Source organism: Acanthisitta chloris, unplaced genomic scaffold (assembly GCF_000695815.1).
Source record: "Acanthisitta chloris isolate BGI_N310 unplaced genomic scaffold, ASM69581v1 scaffold4426, whole genome shotgun sequence".
Classification (NCBI taxonomy): Eukaryota; Metazoa; Chordata; class Aves; order Passeriformes; family Acanthisittidae; genus Acanthisitta; species Acanthisitta chloris.
In genome coordinates, this window is record NW_008679604.1 from 3,543 (window position 1) to 22,214 (window position 18,672).

The 18,672-nt window shown below is 41.1% G+C and overlaps 1 protein-coding gene across 7 annotated transcripts in view; it reads right to left on the reverse strand.

The window, feature by feature from the left end:
- Positions 1-15,418, reverse strand: part of MFF (mitochondrial fission factor) — a 17,254-nt gene extending 1,836 nt beyond the window's left edge. The window contains exons 1-6 of one of the 7 annotated variants that reach the window (XM_009077355.1): positions 15,202-15,418; positions 14,156-14,328; positions 13,114-13,202; positions 10,911-10,985; positions 7,868-8,026; positions 1,617-1,679 (exon numbers count right to left, since the gene is read on the reverse strand). In XM_009077355.1, coding sequence (XP_009075603.1) covers positions 1,617-1,679; positions 7,868-8,026; positions 10,911-10,985; positions 13,114-13,202; positions 14,156-14,328; positions 15,202-15,418 — 776 coding nt within the window. The remainder of the gene's footprint in view (positions 1-1,616; positions 1,680-7,867; positions 8,027-10,910; positions 10,986-13,113; positions 13,203-14,155; positions 14,329-15,201) is intronic. The other 6 variants (XM_009077356.1, XM_009077357.1, XM_009077359.1 and 3 more) reach the window with 6 other exon arrangements.
- Positions 15,419-18,672: the final 3,254 nt, after the last annotated feature.

Below are 18,672 nucleotides of genomic sequence, written 5' to 3' on the forward strand. Positions count from 1 at the left end.
TCCCAGGGCACTCTCAATTCTCCTGATGTAGCTACTCAGGGACAGCATTATTCTAACTCCAGGGCAGTTAATCAAAGCCAGGACACTTCTATCAGTCGGGAAGTGGCAGAAAATCTAGTAAAGTATGTGTTGTGATCATCCAAGTGCTCCCTCTTAACCACACTTGTTTCCCTCACTTAATGGGTAAAAGCAGTTCCTGATGCTCCACCTACCACTGACTGAGCTTCTCATTTTCTACCTTAAAACCTCAGTTTCCAATCTTGGCTTCCCTTGACTTGCTTTCTCATTAGGACCCATGAACAACTGCTGCAAACAGCTTAGGGAATTGAACAAAACAATGTCAAGGCCACCAAATTCACAACAAATATACCTAAAAGAATGTTTAGCATTTAATAACAGTTAATGGACAACTTTGACTAATGAGAATATGTGTTAATAGAATTTCTGGAGCTTGCAGAATGCATTTAAGTGCTGAAACTACTTCTGCACTGCATGTTCTTTGATCACTTCAGGAAACTTCTCTAGAACACCTTGAGCTCAGGCAACCCCCTCAGCCCCAAACAGCCAAACAGCCAAGTTTTCATGTATCCCTGTTCATGAACATATTGTTTCTAAGTAAGAACTGCTATTTCTAGATGAGAGTTGCACTAGTCTGGACTTCAATAACAATGAAATCCTTGAGCTTTGCACACCAAAAAAAATAAATCAGCTTTTCCTTACTCTACAGGTCCTCTCAAAGCCAAAGAGATTTCTGAGGAGGGTCTTTTGTTAGCTATTTATTACTTGTAGTAGATGGTAAAAACCCCAGAAAATGCTGCCAGTTCTACAGCACAGCTGTCCCTCACCATCCCCTGGGAAATCAGGGAGGCTCAGCATTCCAGTGAGATGGACATGCCTCCTTCCCAGGTCACATAAATTTAATACAAAGTCAGTGTATCACTGCCGCTCTACCAACTTCCAAAGCATTCCAGGTGTTAAATCCAGATGGTTACCAGCAAGAAATCCCTTGAGATATCTCTTGGACCATTTCAAAACCTGAATTCCTGATTTAGAGAAGAATCACTTGCTTGAATTCAGTTTCTATTTAGGCACAGATCTAACCTCCACTTTGATGAAAACCCAGAAGTGCAAATGGGAACAATGGATGTGGTACTACGTTTTCTCCATCATCTTAACCTTGAGATTATGTGTCAATCTGATATCCAGTTTCACTGAAATTATGTCAATCCACCAAGAAAATGGCAGTGAAAAGACATTCAGCAATGACAATCACAGGCACGTTGCTGAGAACACCTGCAAAAGTTAGTTGATGTAAGGCCAAATTTGCTAGCAAGATCACTACTAAATAGAAAATACTTGAACTACACCACTAATGTAGTTTAGGAGCCTCCCCTCACACCTTGCTCTGAGTCAGAATTCTGCAGCACGTTGTATCTGTCAGACACCTGAGGTCTGTGCATGGGTAAGGAATACAGGCCTGAAATATCTCAAGAGTTGAGAGGGAGCATAAAAATGAGCATTGCATTTTAAAATCAAATCACTAGGAAGAGGGAAACAGAAATCAGCATTTTAGGATCTAAGCTAGTGGATCATGACTAAAAAAAAAGGCTCTTTACCTGGTGTTGTCATGATGAGGGTTAGAGGAAGTGGTAGCAGCTGACCCACCACGTAACATTGGTCTACAGCAGTTTTGTGTATGTAGAAAGGACAAGACAGAAACAGGAAATGACAGAGATAAGAGGTAAAACACACAGAACAAAGGAACATCAAAGTACTTCCACATATACTGCATGTTTCAATACAATATCATTTCTACTAATTTTGTTCCAAGTTGCACCTTCTTATTTCTCTTACTCAAATCTAATCAACACTGAAAGTTTTTGCAGCTAAGACAAAGCAAATTTTTGATAATACAGCTTCACTCATGGAAGACAAATGATTGTAATAGATTTGGGTGGAGATTATCAGCCTTATAAAATAACCATAGGAAACCTGAGCTTAGAAAAAAATTAACCCACAAAACTAACACCTCACCCAACAACAGTGGGGAAAAAAAAAATGTATCTGCACCTACTTATAAAAGCCCTTTTCATCATCCTCTCCTCCCTCCAGGGAAAGGGAAGATTTGTCTTTTTCTATATTCATCCCTGCTAGGTGTAATTCAGAAAAACTGGGCTAGTAGCCTAAGGATCATGAATAGCCTGAAGGGAGGTAGATCTCTCCAGGAAGAAGTGACTAAAACCTTCAAGTAGATGGTCTGAACATCATTATAAGTTTTGCTCTTTGAATTTCTTTTCCTTTCTAGGCAGAGAGGAAGAAAAGGCAGTTTGTTTTTTTTAATTGCTGCCACTACATACATGCTTGCAATAAGAAGTTACTGTGTTCCAGTTTGCAGAAGATGTGAATACCAGCAGCACCTTCTGACCAAGCTGGTCCCAGGTGTTTCCAGTGCCCCAGGTAATGAGGCATTAGTGTTCCACATCATAGCTATGACAAAGTGTTCCAGAGTCTGGAATATGTTTTCAATCTCTTTAGTTTTCCCAATGCCAACCAAAGATACTTGTACCATGCACTTAACCCACGTGTGCTGCAGGCTGTAAAGACAAAGAGAAGCTAGGTATGAGGTCTTACAGAGCAGGCACATGCAGGAGGCAGAGCCTTGGTGCTGGGGTGGCTGGAAGAGCCCTGTGGCCTGGCCTGAAAACCAGAAAGAACCATGCAAAAATATCACAACCACTAGTTTCACTTAGAAGGATCAGCATCTAGGAGCCTTGGCAAACTCTGCTACCTATGCAATACTTACTAGGACAACTTATTAGATCCTACTCTGGAAGTGCATACCACAGTGTCATTCTCTCTAGCACCTAAGATAAGCCACGATGTGTTTTATAAAACAGAAAGCCTCATTTCCAACACATACAATAAAAGAATATTCTTACCTAAATGTGTGAGGTCTTACATAAAGTTATCAAAAAAAGGTATTCCTAATCAGAGAAATAATTCAGCTAGTCTAAAATCTGACAGATCCTACAGCTAAACACTTAGAGAAGGCAAAAGAAATTCAGCAAACAGCACCTACAGAAAAGGTCACAAATTTCTCTGCAAACCCAAGTCACCTGTAACTACCTGGCAGATATGTGAACACCAGTGTGTCAGTATCCAGGGAGCATTTCCCACACCACCTGACACGGGACAACATTCAGGATTTGTGTAAGGAGAACAATAGGTCTCCAATGCTCTCTAAACTCAGCCTCTGGGCTGTTTTGTGGCCAAAAAAAAGTTTTACAGCTGTTGCAAAACTAATCAATCCTAATTCACACTGCCCTTCCCAGAGAAAGCCACAGGCTTCGAGGCAGTTCAGGGCTACAGTAAGGAACAAAGCCAGAGTGCTGTGGGATTCAATCAGTCTTGAATCCCACTTCCCAACAGAGCCAGGCTGTTAGAAAGCTGCACATGATTTCCTCCTTTGCTTTGCAGTTCCCATTTTATTTCTTTCATAGAATTCTAGAATGGTTTGGGTTGGAAGGGACCTTAAAAATGATCTACTGCCATGGGCAGGGACACCTTCCACCAGCCCAGGTTGCTCCAAGCCCTGTCCAGCCTGGCCTGGAACCCTTCCAGGGATGGTACATCCACAATTTCTCTGGGTAACCTGTGCCAGTGCCTCATCACCCTCACTGTAAAGAATTTTTTCCTAGTATCTAATCTAAACCTACTGTCAGTTTGAAGCCATTCCCCCTTGTCGTGTCACTACATGCTCTTGTAAATAGCCTCTCTCCATCTTTCTTGTAGGCTCCTTCAGGCTGCACTTAAGTCACTCCAAAGCCTTCTCTTTTCCAGACTGAGCAATCCCAATTTTCTTAACCTTTCCTCATAGAGAAGGTGCTCCAGCCCTCTAATCATCCTGGAGATGCCCCAGCAGGTCAGTGTCCTTGCTGTGCTGGGGAGCCCAGAGCTGGATGCAGCACTCCAGGTGGGGTGTCACCAGAGCAGAGCAGAGGGGCAGAACCCCCTCCCTCAACCTCCTGGCCATGTGGCTTTGGATGCAGCCCAGGATACACTTGGCTTTCTGGGCTGCAAGCTCATGTCCAGCCTCTCATCCACCAACTTTACACCTCTCAGCCTCCACTTGACAGGAAAAAGGATCACCAGAATATTCCCCTACCTCTCCCACACTTTCCACTTTACTGGTTTTATGCATCTACAAAAAAAAAGTGATTATATGGATCACAGTGGCCTCATAACTGAGAACACCTTACCCCAAAATCAGCAGCAAGTTTTTCAGTAAGTAGAGAATACCCAAGTGTAACATAGGCAAGCTATAAATACAAGGCCTTTTTTTAAACACTGAGCAAGAGCACTTTAAAACTTTGAATGCTTTGGCTACTTCTGTCAATTCCATCCTAAACATTAACACATGACCAGAAGAAGCCACCAAGGCCATAGGTACTCACTGCAAATAAACAGCAGCCTGAAACTTGAAGGGAATGCAGAGTAATGCAATCTAATAACAGTGGGAAAACAGGCAATAAGGCAAGGACCAACTGAACCTGGTCTGCCTTCTGCTGCTTAGAGCAGAGCATGCAAAAGAAACATAGGGTCTGGGAGGAAAACAACACGGTGGGGACAATATGGGGACCTGGGCCCAACTTCCATCGTTCCTGTAACCACAGACTGAGGCCAGCACAGCCTCTTTAGGCTCAGCAGAGGCAGCAGTTGTGCTCATCTCTCACTGTGCTTCACAACACCTCTGGATGTCTCAGAAAGTGCCCAGAAGAATAGGCAGTAGGACTTAATGGACATGTTCTGGACATGATCTGGATAAACTTCTACAGTACAGAAAGGACAGTGACTGGATCACACTGCTCGACTTGCTTGTCTCAGTGCTACAACAGCTACTTCAACACAGCAATAGATACAGCTTTTCCCAGCCTCCCTCACATTTGCAGATCCATTTCATTTTCTTCTGAACTCACTACCCCAATCCAAAGTCAGGTGCAGCCTCTTTGATGGTCTTACCTCACATGTCATTTTAGATCTACAATCAAAAACATCATTAACTTGCTCAATATAAAAAATCATCTCATAACCCCTCAGGATTTGTTTATGTGGGTGAAGTTTGGCATTTAGAAAGGATGGTAGGTTTTTAGAAAGGCTATCCTAAAGAAAGGAAAAAAATTTCCATGCTTCTTTTTCTCCTAAATAAAAATGTGTTGACTCAAGAGACAAAGAATAATTTAGATAAAGTACAGATTTCAACACAGCTCTATACAGATACGGAATTGCCTTTTTTCCTGTATTTAAGAGGTTGCTAAAATCCCCTTATAAGGCAGAGAAGCTTTTTGGGGCTTGTTTGGTTTTGGGGTGGTTTTTTTGTTGCCTAGAGCATAAAAGATCAGTGTTTAAAGGGTTCTAGGTGTAGGCCCTACAGCCATGTGACAGAAATTGAAACAGAAAAATGGTTAGAACTAGAAAACAAAACTGACCTATTGTCCTTGTCCAAGCTGAAGGAAATGCAAGAGTAAACAGATAGTGTAAACAGTGATCATTAAAGTGTTGCTCATTTAAAAAACCCATTATGTGAGCAGTGCTGGCTAAACTAGGCATAATTCATTATCTGCAGCAGCACAATCAGCACCTACCGTTAGCAGTTTTAGCAGTTTGGAAAATATTTTGCAAAAAGAAAAAACAACAAACAAGCCATGAAACAAGTTAAAAATATTTCCAGTGAGTAACACACAGTCAGATCTTGTTAACTCTAAAATATCTCTTCTAGTATTAAGCATCAACTGTTAAAATAGATAAGGTTTTGAGATAGAAAGCACATTACACAGAGCAAAAGAGTGCAGGTTTGGAGCAATTTAAAATGAACAGTATTTTGCAACCATGCAAGGTGATCATCCAAATTTCACATTCCTACGCCAGCTGTAACAGTGGGGACCTAAAAATACACTTCCACCTCATTGAAGAGTTCATTATTTTGGCACCTATTTGTCCATAGGTGACTAGGAACAGGTTTCCCATTCCTTCTGGGAAGGTTAGTAAGAAAACCTCAAAAATGAACCCAAACCAGGAGCAGTAATGAAGCTTTTGAAATATTCAGAACCCTAGAAACTGTCTGATGACTGAAGTAAGTTCAAAATGCATATATGCATGTGTGTTTGTTTTCCAGAATCCAAGAAAAACTCAGGCAACAACATGCATATAGGAAGCCAGGAATAAAACCTGTCAGCTTCACTGCAGGCTGGGAAAGGGCTAGTGCTTCAATCTAGATTTTAACAAGGACTCTTGGCACAGCATCCATAAATGCTCTCGTTCACAGACAGTACAATTCCTCCTTATCTGGGAGCTTTAATTTGGTAAAACAAACTTGGAATTCCATCTAAATTTAATATTGATAAGGAAAAAAAGGTATTGATGCCCAACTGTTGACAGGCATAAAAATGGACCAGCTACAACCTGACATATTTCATTGGGTAAACATCCAACTCAAAGAATTTCAGGGGGAACTATGCAGCTCATTTTGTTTGGTTTTTTTTGAGTCCCACTTTAAGAACATTAAGGCCAGCAAGACTGGAATTCCCTACAATTCAGGAATGTTAATATGGGCATTTACATACTGTCAGGTCAGCAAACGTGGTGAGCTCTAGGAGGTGCCAGTTTGGAAAGTGACTGCAAACACAGAGACATCCACAGTAAGATTGGCTTGATAGTCACATTTCATTACCAAAACAACTAGAAAGCAAGTCATTTCAACTTCACACTACAAATACTAAGTGTGCTGCTGGGATAGTAGCAGGAGAAAATGGCTAATTTCAAAGAACTTGCTAGCACAGCTCACACTGAAGAGCTGCAGGAGCAATGAGCAGTTCCTCCCAATGTTCTTGCCAATTATCTCCTCTAATTTGACCTCTTGGCAAGCCCTAGAGGTCTGGCCTAGCCCTACAATAGAGACTGTGTGCATGTTTTACCTGAACTTCTGTGCTAGCATGCTAGGAAAATGAAAAATGCTTTTGGTAAATGAATACTGCCATTATTAGCCTTTAGAAATGTTTCCATAGTGTTAAACATGCCATTCTTGTAATGCTTACAAGTGCCAGATCAAAGCAGACCAAGGATACATCAAGTAGGCAAAACGCCACTGAAGAGAATGGAGATATTATACAGGGATTGCCATGAGGTTTGTTCTGGCTCATTACCTCTCAGAGGGTCAGGTTATCCATTAAATTGGAGACAGCAATAATCAGAGGAGCAAACAGCTTTCAGTGTTCACTGCCTTTCCTGCTCTCAGCATCCCACAGGGTCACCATCATCATGTGTCAACCAGAGACAGCTACTCCCAATATGAACTGAAACCGCCTCAAGTCTTGACACATTATCAGCAGCAGCATCTACAATGCCTTGCACAATATTCTACCCTGTTTCTCCACATTTGTTTTAATGCTTTATGACAACATCAACCCAATCTTATTGATTTGCACCACTGCTCACCAACAAAAAAGCAGAAGACAAGGCTAGTAAATTTGCAGGCTCAGGTTCAAGTATTAATTGCAGAAAAAACACTGACCATCTTAGAACAACAAAACCCCTTGCAGTCACAGGCTAACCCTTCCTCATTTGATTTTTTTTTAATAGGGAAGGAAACCAAAACAATCCTCTCTCTTTGAAACAGAAGCATTTTGAAATGTGAATTTTGGACATTTAAATTGCTTATGAATTGTGAAAGCAAAGGAAAGCAAAAGCAAATAGTTTCATATCATTGTTTTGTAAACAGAAACCAAACTCCACTAAAAAGGAGCAAATAAAAAACAAAACAGAACAAAAAAAAAAGCAGCAAGAGCTGGCAGAGTCAGTGACAACCAATCACCTGCGGTTTTCATCCAGCACATCCAAGACCTGCTGGTAAGCCCTACGAGTGGAAGACTGGATAAACGACAAAATGCCACGAGCAGAGTAAAGATTAGTTCCATCTTCAGGTAACATATTGGGAGGACAGACACGAGCCTGTTGCAGTGATGGTGTCACACTGTTCGTACAAGCATAGTAAATGAAGAGAGAAATACTATAGTCAGATTTCAAATTAAAAAAAAAAAAAAAAAAAGCTTTTCAGATAGACCCCATTCCAAAATGCTTATTGCTTGCTTTTGGTTTACCCTTCTCCCACCACTGTGAGCTAACACTCCCAGATTCTAGTAGTGTTAAGGATTACGAGCTACATTTACAGATTTTCTTCAGAAACAAACACAAGTTGTAATCCAAGGACACAGTTTTGTTATACAAGTTAGTTAGAGAAAGTACTCACACAGCTAAATCTGTACCTGTTGAGGTCAGTATTCAAGTCCTCACTGGTATCAATGAGAGAAGTGTTTTCACAAGCTTTGGCATTTTAAGAGAACCCTACACAATCTCTTTTCAAAGCACAAGCCTTTTTCAGTAAGGAGGATCTCCCACAGAGCCCCTTCAACAAAACTGTTCTGAAGCTGTGACAAAAGACCAAGGTAGTGTTTTGGTTTGCATTTAAAGGCAATTGCAACAAACTCCAAAAAAAGCACAAAATTCATATCCCAGTGACAAGTTACGTGATTAACTTGTTGACTGTGATGCAAAAAATGTTATTTAAAATATGCAGGACTGAAAGTCAAACATGACCATTTGGGTTGTACAAACCTTGTCTAGTAGAGAGAAATTAGTTTGGATAAACTGCCTGTGATTTGCTCATGTTTCTTTACATTCAAACTGACTATCCATATTTTCTTGCACACAACAAGTTGGGGTTCTTTTCAATCTGGAAACTTTAATTAAAGTAAGATCTTTTTTAATAGGAAGTAATTCATGTTAAATTAATTGCAAATGTAAATACAAATGATAACCAAGAGCAAGTCATTGTGCCCTTTAAACCTTGGGATAGTTTTTAGTCCTCAATTAGCATCCATAATTCAATACATTTCCTAGTAACCTGTGCTTTGCTCCAACAGTTTTTGGATTTAGAATGTCACTGTTTGCTACTTAGACTGCAGAGACCTTTTCATCCTGCCATGGAGTACATTTGGACCACAGAAAGTAAAAAGGAGGAGGATACATCAAGAAACATCTAGTCCCATATTTACAGGTTTGTTATTCTCCAAGACTTGTAGAACACACCTTACTTTTACATTTATGATGACTTCTCCTTTGCAAGCAATGGTGGTGGTCACACCTATACATTTTACTCTTGACTTGCATTGGAAATGTCAATATTCACTAGAAAAATATCAAAAAGCAGGGGCAGGTATGGAGATATTGCCACTACAGTGAATTTCTGAGGATTTTTACTCCTTGTGGATTTGAGGCTTGAGGCAGAGGGAAGAGCTGAAGGCTTGAACTTTTAGTATGTTCTACATTAAAAGTAATTTTTCCTGTTCATCACTTCAGAAATGTACAGAACAGGCTGAAAGACAGCTTAAAAAAACAGGCAGCAAACAGCATTGAGACATATTGCAAAATAGAAGAAATGGTGCAATTCCCATTGCCCAGAATGGTATTACTGTAAAAACCACAGCAATGTTATTTGCATACAAAGACTTATGTAAAAAAATTAAAAATAATCCCCCCCAAAATACCCCTATTTCACTACAACTGCACAAAATTCTCTAGAACAAAGTTACATGTGCTGATTCAATTGAGAGTGAATATAATAAAGAAAAATCAATGAGAATAATTCTATGAGGGGCTCAAATGTCAGGACTGGGAGGGAAGAAGCCAAATTTTTCTTCTGTCTTCCATTTTCAAGATTCAGCATTACTGTCCTGCAAACATATGGTAATTCTTTGGACTATGTCAGAGACCATGGAGAAGAAATTTTAGGAAGCAAATATCTGATATACATATCAGCCCAGATGACATAAGGAAAAATAAATCTCTAACATAAGGAAAGTTCTCCAATATTTAGTGTGAGCACTTATCCTTAGACATTGTGGCCATCACCCTTCTCCCCTCTGTTCCCAGTAAAATGCGCTTAGTCCTAGGTACAATTTTGTTTCAAATTTCTGAGAAGAATTGTTATATACAGCTCCAGCCACTTATTTTAGCACTCCCTGGTTACAAAACCCACTCAATTCCAGAGTTTGGAACCAAAACAAACATGCAATTACAGACACTACTAGGAAAGAGCACAGTAACATTCTACTATATGCAGAGATTTTAGCTCAGCAGTTATCTCCCCTAAACTTCCTCAAAGCATTTGTGATGTACACAGGCTTTATTTCAAGCAGTCCACAACTTGCAGGTCTAGAAGTATCTAATGAGAGACAAACAGATTTAACTAATTAAGGTTACTTTAATTTCAAGCACATAGACAGACTGTATTCTCATTAGAGACATGCACACCATCACCTTTTCCTCCATGACTTGCATGGAGAACAGAATTTCTCAAACTGTGAAACTGAACTCTGCAGAGATGTGTTTTCCTAAGGAAAAGGTTGGAGCAGAAAAAAAATAAAATTAACTTCTGTCCACTTTTCCGTGCACTCCTGGTGGTTTGTTGACTTCCAACACAGAAGTAGAATCCTTGCATTCAACCCTGGCTGGCAATGACCAACAAAAAGCTTTGTTTCTCCAGCTATTCGAAAACAGCCACGGAAAAAAGTGTCAAACAAACTAAAGCTATTTCGAAATTTAATTTTTTCTTTACAACACAGTCATACATTGAAGCTGTCCCTTTCATTTGCTTCTAGGTGTTTTTCCCTATGTTCTTTACACGGGGAAACAACCTGGCCAAGTTTGAGAAACCCTGAAGCAAAATTAGAAACCACACACTCAGTGTAGCAAAGGCTGCTTCAAATTTTATATTCTACACTACAGATACTTAGTCAGAACATTAGTACTGCAGAGAGCTACAGAATTAAACACACTCTTGGTTTTCTTAGGCTTACGTGCAATCCTTAGTCGCAAGAGGTGACTGGAACCGTGGCATTTTATTTCTTGGGACAGTATCTGATCTGGGCCACCTTGAATAATAATGTAATCCTTCAGTAAGCATCCTTATAAATAGGGGGACTGTAATTTAGAGAGCTGTCACTATTGCTGCACAGTTATTGTACCAGCAGGTACCTACTTGTTAGTCACAGGTTTTTGCAAAGCATTTGAGAATTGCTGCCTTTAGTGGAGCCCAACTGCCAAAAAGTTCTCAGAAATGTCTCTGCATGCAACTGGGTGGCAAGCAGTGAAAGACAACAGAAGAGAAACAACTCCCTGTACCACTGAGATAGGGAGTGTGGATCTGCTGGAAGGCAGGAGGGCTCTGCAGAGGGACCTGATTCCGACAGGATGAGGTTTAACAAGGCCAAGTGCTGCTCCTGCACTTTGGCCATAACAATCCCATGCAATGCTCCAGGCTGGGACAGAGTGGCTGGAGAGTACCAGGCAGAAAGGCACCTGGGAGTTTGGAGAGACAGAAAGCTGAACATGAGCCAGCAGTGTGCTCAGGTGGCCAAAAAGGCCAATGGCATCCTGGGCTGGATCAGGAACAGTGTGGTCAACAGGACCAGGGAAGTGATTCTGCCCCTGGACTCGGTGCTGGTGAGGCCACACCTTGAATCCTGTGCTCAGTTCTGGCCCCTCAGCTCAGGAGGGACATTGAGGTGCTGGAGCAGGTCCAGAGAAGAGCAACGAGGCTGGTGAAGGGACTGGAGCACAAGTGCCATGAGGAGAGGCTGAGGGAGCTGGGGGTGTTCAGCCTGGAGAAGAGGAGGCTCAGGGGAGACCTGAGGGAGATCTATTCCAGCAGGTACCATGTGCAAGCTGTCAGTCGCTAGAGAAAGCCAATCCTGCAGTGAAATTCCACTGTGTCCTTTCAACAGGACATAACTGGATGACTGATACCACAGGGAACTTGGGCACTTAGTAGGCTGATAGAACACTTGGAGACTGAGGTGATCAGGAGCTTAAGGATGCAAATCTACTTTGCCAGCTCAGTGAATATGTATGACTCTGCAGACTTGACTACCTATATGCGCACTCTATAAACTTGTATGGATCAAAAGTCTTATTAAGTGAGAAGAGGAAGACATGAAACAACATTTCCATGAAGATCTGGAAGAAGGGAAGAATTATAACACGTCTGGAACATGCATCAGAGTACATTTCACCAGTTTTAGACAAACTGACAGGTGGAGAGATATGGAGCACCCGTTGTCCCTCCTAGTGCCCGTGCTGTAAATAGAAGAAAATAGGCATTTCTAGGACATAATTTGCTTGATCTACTTTAGACTAAAAATAGGTAGACCCTAAGTAGGTCATGCACTTATTTCCTTCTAGTTACTGTAAATTATGTTTGTGGTGATCTAGCAATAGTGTTCTACAGTCTGCATTGGGACAGATCAATCCCATCTTTTAAGCCTTAAATCTTTTCTAAGGAAAGTATTCCTTAAGGCAGCTGGATTAAAACTCACGTCTAAAAGCTTCCTAAGGCTTACATTGCAAAAACAGTCGTTTCCACGTGGAAAGATGCTGTCACTCAGAATAAAATCTGATTAATCCAAGACTAGCTTATCTACAGATATGTGTGTCTTCAGAAAGCATCTTAAGAATTGCTACCTTGGATGGGAACAATAGATGAAGTTTCCAATTCTAAATGCTACTTGTCATTTTGGTCTCAAAAGATTAAGGTTCCAATACATGAAGTACACTGGTACTAAGAAAAATTATTCTAATATTGATGAGGAAATAAAAATTATTTTCATCCACCGAACAAATATAGCAACAGTGAGAGAACTGGGAATGTTTTGATGCACAAAGAACTAAACTTCCTGAAAATTCAGAGGGAAAAAATATTATACCAACTCACAAACTGAAAAATCTCCTGAAGTAGCAATTCACAGTTACTGGTGACACCAACTGTGAGCCCACAAACACTCCCACCCACCCACTGCAAGAAAATGCTTCACAAGTGAGTCACCTCACTAGATACAAAGCAAAGACGTCAAGCAAAATGTTGGCCTTGTAACAGTTAAAGTTATGTACTTGCCACAACATCCAAAATATTAGTTGGAAAAAGCAACTAATGGGGAGATAAGGAACAAAGGAAATGTGTAACAAAGCTCTAGTGGTGTCCCTGCACCCTGCTGCTCCACTTACATGGATTCATTCCGGGACAGTTGGCCATTCTGTCGCGTGGCGTTTTCACTCATGGAACGTTCTCTCTTCAGCCGTCCCACGGAGCGGACCTGCATCAAAGGGACAGAGAGAGGAGACAGAGAGTTCCAGGACACATCAATATGCACTGCAGGTTTGTAGGTTAGGGTTGCCTTATGTTAGGCACATTTTCATGGGTTTCCCAGAGATTAGGAGGACAACAACTGATGGCAGGATCTGATGCTGGTACATGTAAAACCAAGCTCCAAAGTTGTTGCTGTCTTGTTGTTATCTATCCATGGGATCTGATGCCAAAATTATCAACCAACAGAATTTTGACTATTCTCTGGAGTTATCTAAAAGTCTATTGGGCACAATTCTGAGTAATGAGCTCTAGGGGATCCTGCCTGAGCAGGGAGCTTGGACTAGATGACCTCCAGTGGTCCCTTCCAGACTTCCCCATTCCAGGATTATTTCCAATCACCAGAGATAAACACATTTCTATTGTATTTTAGAAGTCTGTAGAATATGCAGCTTCATAAATATTTTTATTGCCTTCAAGATGGCAGCTGCCACCATTCACCTGGATGCCAATGTTATAACCATTCTTTGAAGCTGATGGTCCGTTTTGTTAAAACTCATTATCTGTGGTGCTTTCTCATCTGGCCATGAAGTCCAGATGTTAACTATACACAATAAAACAATTTTAGTTTGCTTTCTGATAAACTGTAAATTAAAAAAAAAAAATAACTTACAGCTTGCTCTTCATCAAAAGTATTTTTTTGCTAGAAGTATCTGCAGTAGTTCTAATTAGAACTTGACTTTTGTAAGTACTGTGTAAGCTTACAGTGCATGGCAAGCCCAGGTCATTTGCCACTTCTAAATCATAACCAGAACTACTATAAGGCTAATAAAAATACTCTCATCTTTTCCCAGCTTAGGTTAGCACCAAGTTGATGTGCACCACAGTAGAGAAATCATTGGTCATTGCACTTTCTTTAGTAGAATGCTTCTGGTCTAAGGAAAAAGCAAAAGAAGTACTGGCCTCTTCGCTTTGAGGTGTCTGCTGAGGAGGTTTCTCTAGGTCCAAAAAATCTAGAGGTCGTTCATTAAGAGAAATAACACGGGGAGGAGTTTTCAATGCCAGTGGTTTCAATGAAGTAGACTGAAGAACATCAAGATCTGCTGGTCTGGAAAATGGCATGTCTCCACTATCACCTGCAAGAACATCAGTTGTCAGTAGACAGCAAACTGTTCTGAGGCCTGAGGGCAAAGTTCAAAAAGACATCACAGCAGTTCCTTCCTCTGCCTATACCAAATAATGAAATATAACTTCCTTTAACAGGTCTTGCATGTTAAAAACTATTGTTAAAGCTCACCTAAAGAGCATGTTAATTGACATTTATTTGAGGAGTTTCTCTGAGAACAACGATCTTGAGGAAACCTGAGCCACATCAACTGTTACTGCAAGTGAGAGCACTAGGCATAGTCCTATTAATGATGTGTATGTTTAGAAACAAGTGACTGGGGATGCCAAAGCATAAAGTATATGCATGTCACACATTTTTTAAACTGAAAGACCTTCAGCAGTTCCAGGTCTGTCACTGTAAAGCCCATGACCATAAAGACTGAAATAGTTTTGATAGAGTCCACCCAAAACCAGACAGGTTCTTAACACAGTTAGCATTCTGATCAAAGTGAAACACATTTTGCATGACTAATGCATATTACATCCCCAAAACTTGTTGCAGTTACTTAAGCTTGTAGTTCATTAATAAAAATCAAGTGGAAATCAATAAACATTATTTTTTTCTCCAAAAATAGTTTAGTAAGATGAAACATCAGCAATTAAACCTTCTGCTCATAATTAATTCACTACCTGTCTCCATTACAAGCTACACCAAAACCATACAAGAAACATTTTCAGAGCCTAAGAGATTTCCTAAGCCAAAGTTAACAAGCATTAACTGTTTGAAAACCAGAAAGCAATTTACAGATTATTCTTTTAAAAACATAACAATACCTAATTTTTCCATCCAGAAACTTGAGGAACTAATTGAAGTTTTCACCTGTAGGGAGATGCAGCCATACCTGCCACTACAATCCGCTCTGGAACTTGCATAGTTACACTGGCACTTGGAAATCCTTCCTGGCTGCCGTTCTCAAGGTCAGTGTTTGGAGGAGCTACTTTGAGTTTTTCTGGGACCCTCATGCGCAGGCTGATTCCTTCAGTGTATTCCATCTCATACTGAAGGCGATTAATTTCTGCCATCTCGGCAGCTGGAGATGGGAATGCTGCTCCACTCATCCTGCAAAACCAAACCAGAAACTGTAACAGCAATATTAGCAAATCAGCAGCATGTACGTAAAGACAACACGTTGTTCTGATTCCTAGGTAAGTGGTAAGTGACCTTAACTGAAGAGACTTATTTAGAGAAACAAACGAGGCAGTAAAATCCATGGGAAGTGTAGTCACAAGGAGCTGGGAGGTGCAGGCAATGACAGAAGAAGAAAAGTGATGCTGTAGACAACGCTCAGGGCTGTGCTGAGGGTCCTCAAACTGACACAAAAAAAACCCCCTAGAAATTCTGCGTGTCAGGTACTATTCCTGCACTGGTTGGCAGGAAAAGAAACACAAACAAACCAACACATCAAAGAACTGGTTAAATTGACAGGAAATCTATTCAGGATTGGTAAGGAATCTAAATTATTGATTTGCCTTTACACAAATCCAGTGCACTGCTATCTGAGAAGATGGCAGAAGTCTTACAAAACCACATGTTGAAGCAGAAAAGGCTCAGCCTAAGCAGCAGCTTTCTGCTGTCAGTCACCCAGATCTCACTCCACCTTACAGGGACAAAGTTCCTGACCGACAGCCTGCCAAAGCAGCTTGAAAACTGAGCACGTTCAGAACCATTCCCAATCACAGTGACTCTGTGAGCTTCTCACTTCTGTTTGGCTGCAAATTAAAATCTTACTTTTGCAGAAGAGATACAAGATAGGCAGAGAGAGAACAATACTTCATAGATACATTTTCCTAGAAAAGGAGAGGTATTTCACAGGAAGCAGCAGGGCAGTTTCCTAGAAACTGGGCTGTGAGAAACTCACTAATGAAGGAAGTGCTGGGAGTTGTGTCAAAGACCAAGCTGACTGGGGTTGGAGGTGAGGGTTAAGGTAGAGAGAAAAAGAAATCCTAGAGCTGCACTTGGAGGGAAGCTGAAAAGGGGCTGCTGATGGAAACTGTGGGCTGGAAAGGGACCTCAGAGAGCTGGGAGAAGTTGTACACCTGGGCAGTGGCTAGAGGACCTTGTGGATGGCTCAGACCAAGATTATGGTTATGGGCTCAGCTAAGACAGACATCCTAAAGCTGCAGGGCTGGAAAGGGTCTCCCAGAGAAAACAGTGAGCTGCATGGAATACGTGGTTGTGGGAAGCTTTTCATTCAGGCAATGGCTGGGGAGGCCTTGTCAACAGCTCAGAGTGAGCCAACAGTTATTTTTAGGGTCACAATTGAAAAGAAAAAAGGTTTCTAGACATGTATGTACACACACAATACGTAAATACAGTTTTCCTGGCAAACCTGCCTGTGGGAAGCATGGCTTACTCCAGCAGGAAATCTTTTAGTGCTGTTGCTTAAGCAGTTTCCTAGATGAAGTAACCTATCCTGGCAAAAAGGCAGGTTTTGCCACTAAAATTGTAACTCCATTCCTTTGCTATTTTTGGCAGCAAGGCTATGTCTGCTGCTGCCTGTGCACTTTGCTGAGCTGAACATGCAGAGCTCGGAGCAAAAGGCCTCAGTGCAGAGCAGCTGCATGGCAGGTGAGACAGCCCACGAGCCATTCACACCATCACAGGGATGCAATGCTTTCCATGCCTATCAAAACTAACAGCAACCTTCAGACAACAGAAAGAAGCACACAGAAGGATCTTGATTCTGTAACACTGAAATGCAAACATGGAGTATATTCAAGATATGAACCACTTGGCAATCCATCCTGGAATCCTCAGTGTTATTATCAAGACTTCCTATCAGCACAGATCAAATGAAAGAATCTTATTTATCTGCTAGTCTCACTGTAGCACAGTAGGAGGATGGGTGATCAGGGAGAAGGCAAAGGAAATACCTGAAGTGCTGCAGATTTAATCTGTCTCTATTAATTGTCACCGTTTGTATGTATCAAGTGAAAGAAGCCTTGAGCAACCTGCTCTGGTGGGAGGTGTCCCTGCCCAGGGCAGGGGTTGGGGCTGGGTGATCTCTAAGCTCCATTCCAACCCCCAAAATTCTATGACTTCATTAGAAATATACACTTTCTAGGAGATCAAGAGGTGCTCAAGCACCTCCCACTGTAAAATTTTTAACCTCTCACATGGAGCCTTTTTCATCCTTACCCTTCAATTTTGCAATCTAGATGTGTCTCTCCTGTAAGACATTGGGTAATCAGACAGTGACATGAAAAAAAATACACAGCCTTCTGACACTCCCCCATTCCAAAAGGCCCTTTTCATTTTAAGACATTGATTGTGATCAGTAAAGCATTTCCAGATCGAGTAAAAACAATTATGTCAGTCAGGAGAGCCAATTTTAGGAAGAACTAAAAGTACTCAGGATATTATCAACTGGTGGCAGGTTCAGGCATACTTAGTGCCCACGTGACCTGACAAAAGGTGTTTCACTGCTTGTTCACTTCCTCATTTTGAAATACCTGCACACCTCTAATTTTAGCAGTCAAGTATCCCTGTCCTGCAGCAGTGTTTGCACCACAGCTTCCCTAGAGCTTGGCACTGCTTTGGGACATGTCTGCATGACAACATCTTTCCAGCTGCAAGGAAAAACACACAAAACCAAGCAGAAATAGAACAGGCAATTTATAAACTATTTATAAACTAACTAGCACTGTGTGGGTTTAGCTGCACTTGCCAAGGACCTATAGATACAATACCTTAATGTCTTCCTACACTTGCCTACTTCTTGTCTACTTTGTGCCGCTGAGGATTGGATTTGCTGTCAAAGTGATTTCAGTTTTTTCCTCCTTTCTACAAAAGAACAGCAATACAAGAAACAGTGAGATCTCAGCAGCAGAAGAAACATTTTAATACAGCTTGTGAACAAAATAAAGTTATGTTTTCTGTAAGGTCCATGTTACACAAAGCATTTTATAGAAAATAATAATAAACCAGGGAGGATGAGGATTTTAAAACTGGTATTTACAGAACTAAGGAGCTCTTAAAGAGGCATGAGAATAGAGAAGTCTGTGAATGGTTAGACAATAAAAGTAAGATCACAAATACAGGATAAATAGACAGAGAGCAGCTGAAGTGCAAGTGAGCACCTAATGAGAGAGAAAAAGGAAAGAGGAAATCCAGAAGAGGATAAGGGAAGAGGGTTACACAAGGTGAGCTATGTATTCAGAAAGACACAGGGCTACCTCCTTCTGCCTCTCCTAAACAAGAAAAGCAGCAGAAAAAAAGCAGCAGAGATGAGGCTGAAGCAAAGCATACAAATGTGAAGGATGCCTCTTTGCCAGCATCCTGGTCATAACCACACATGGACCATATCTGTGCT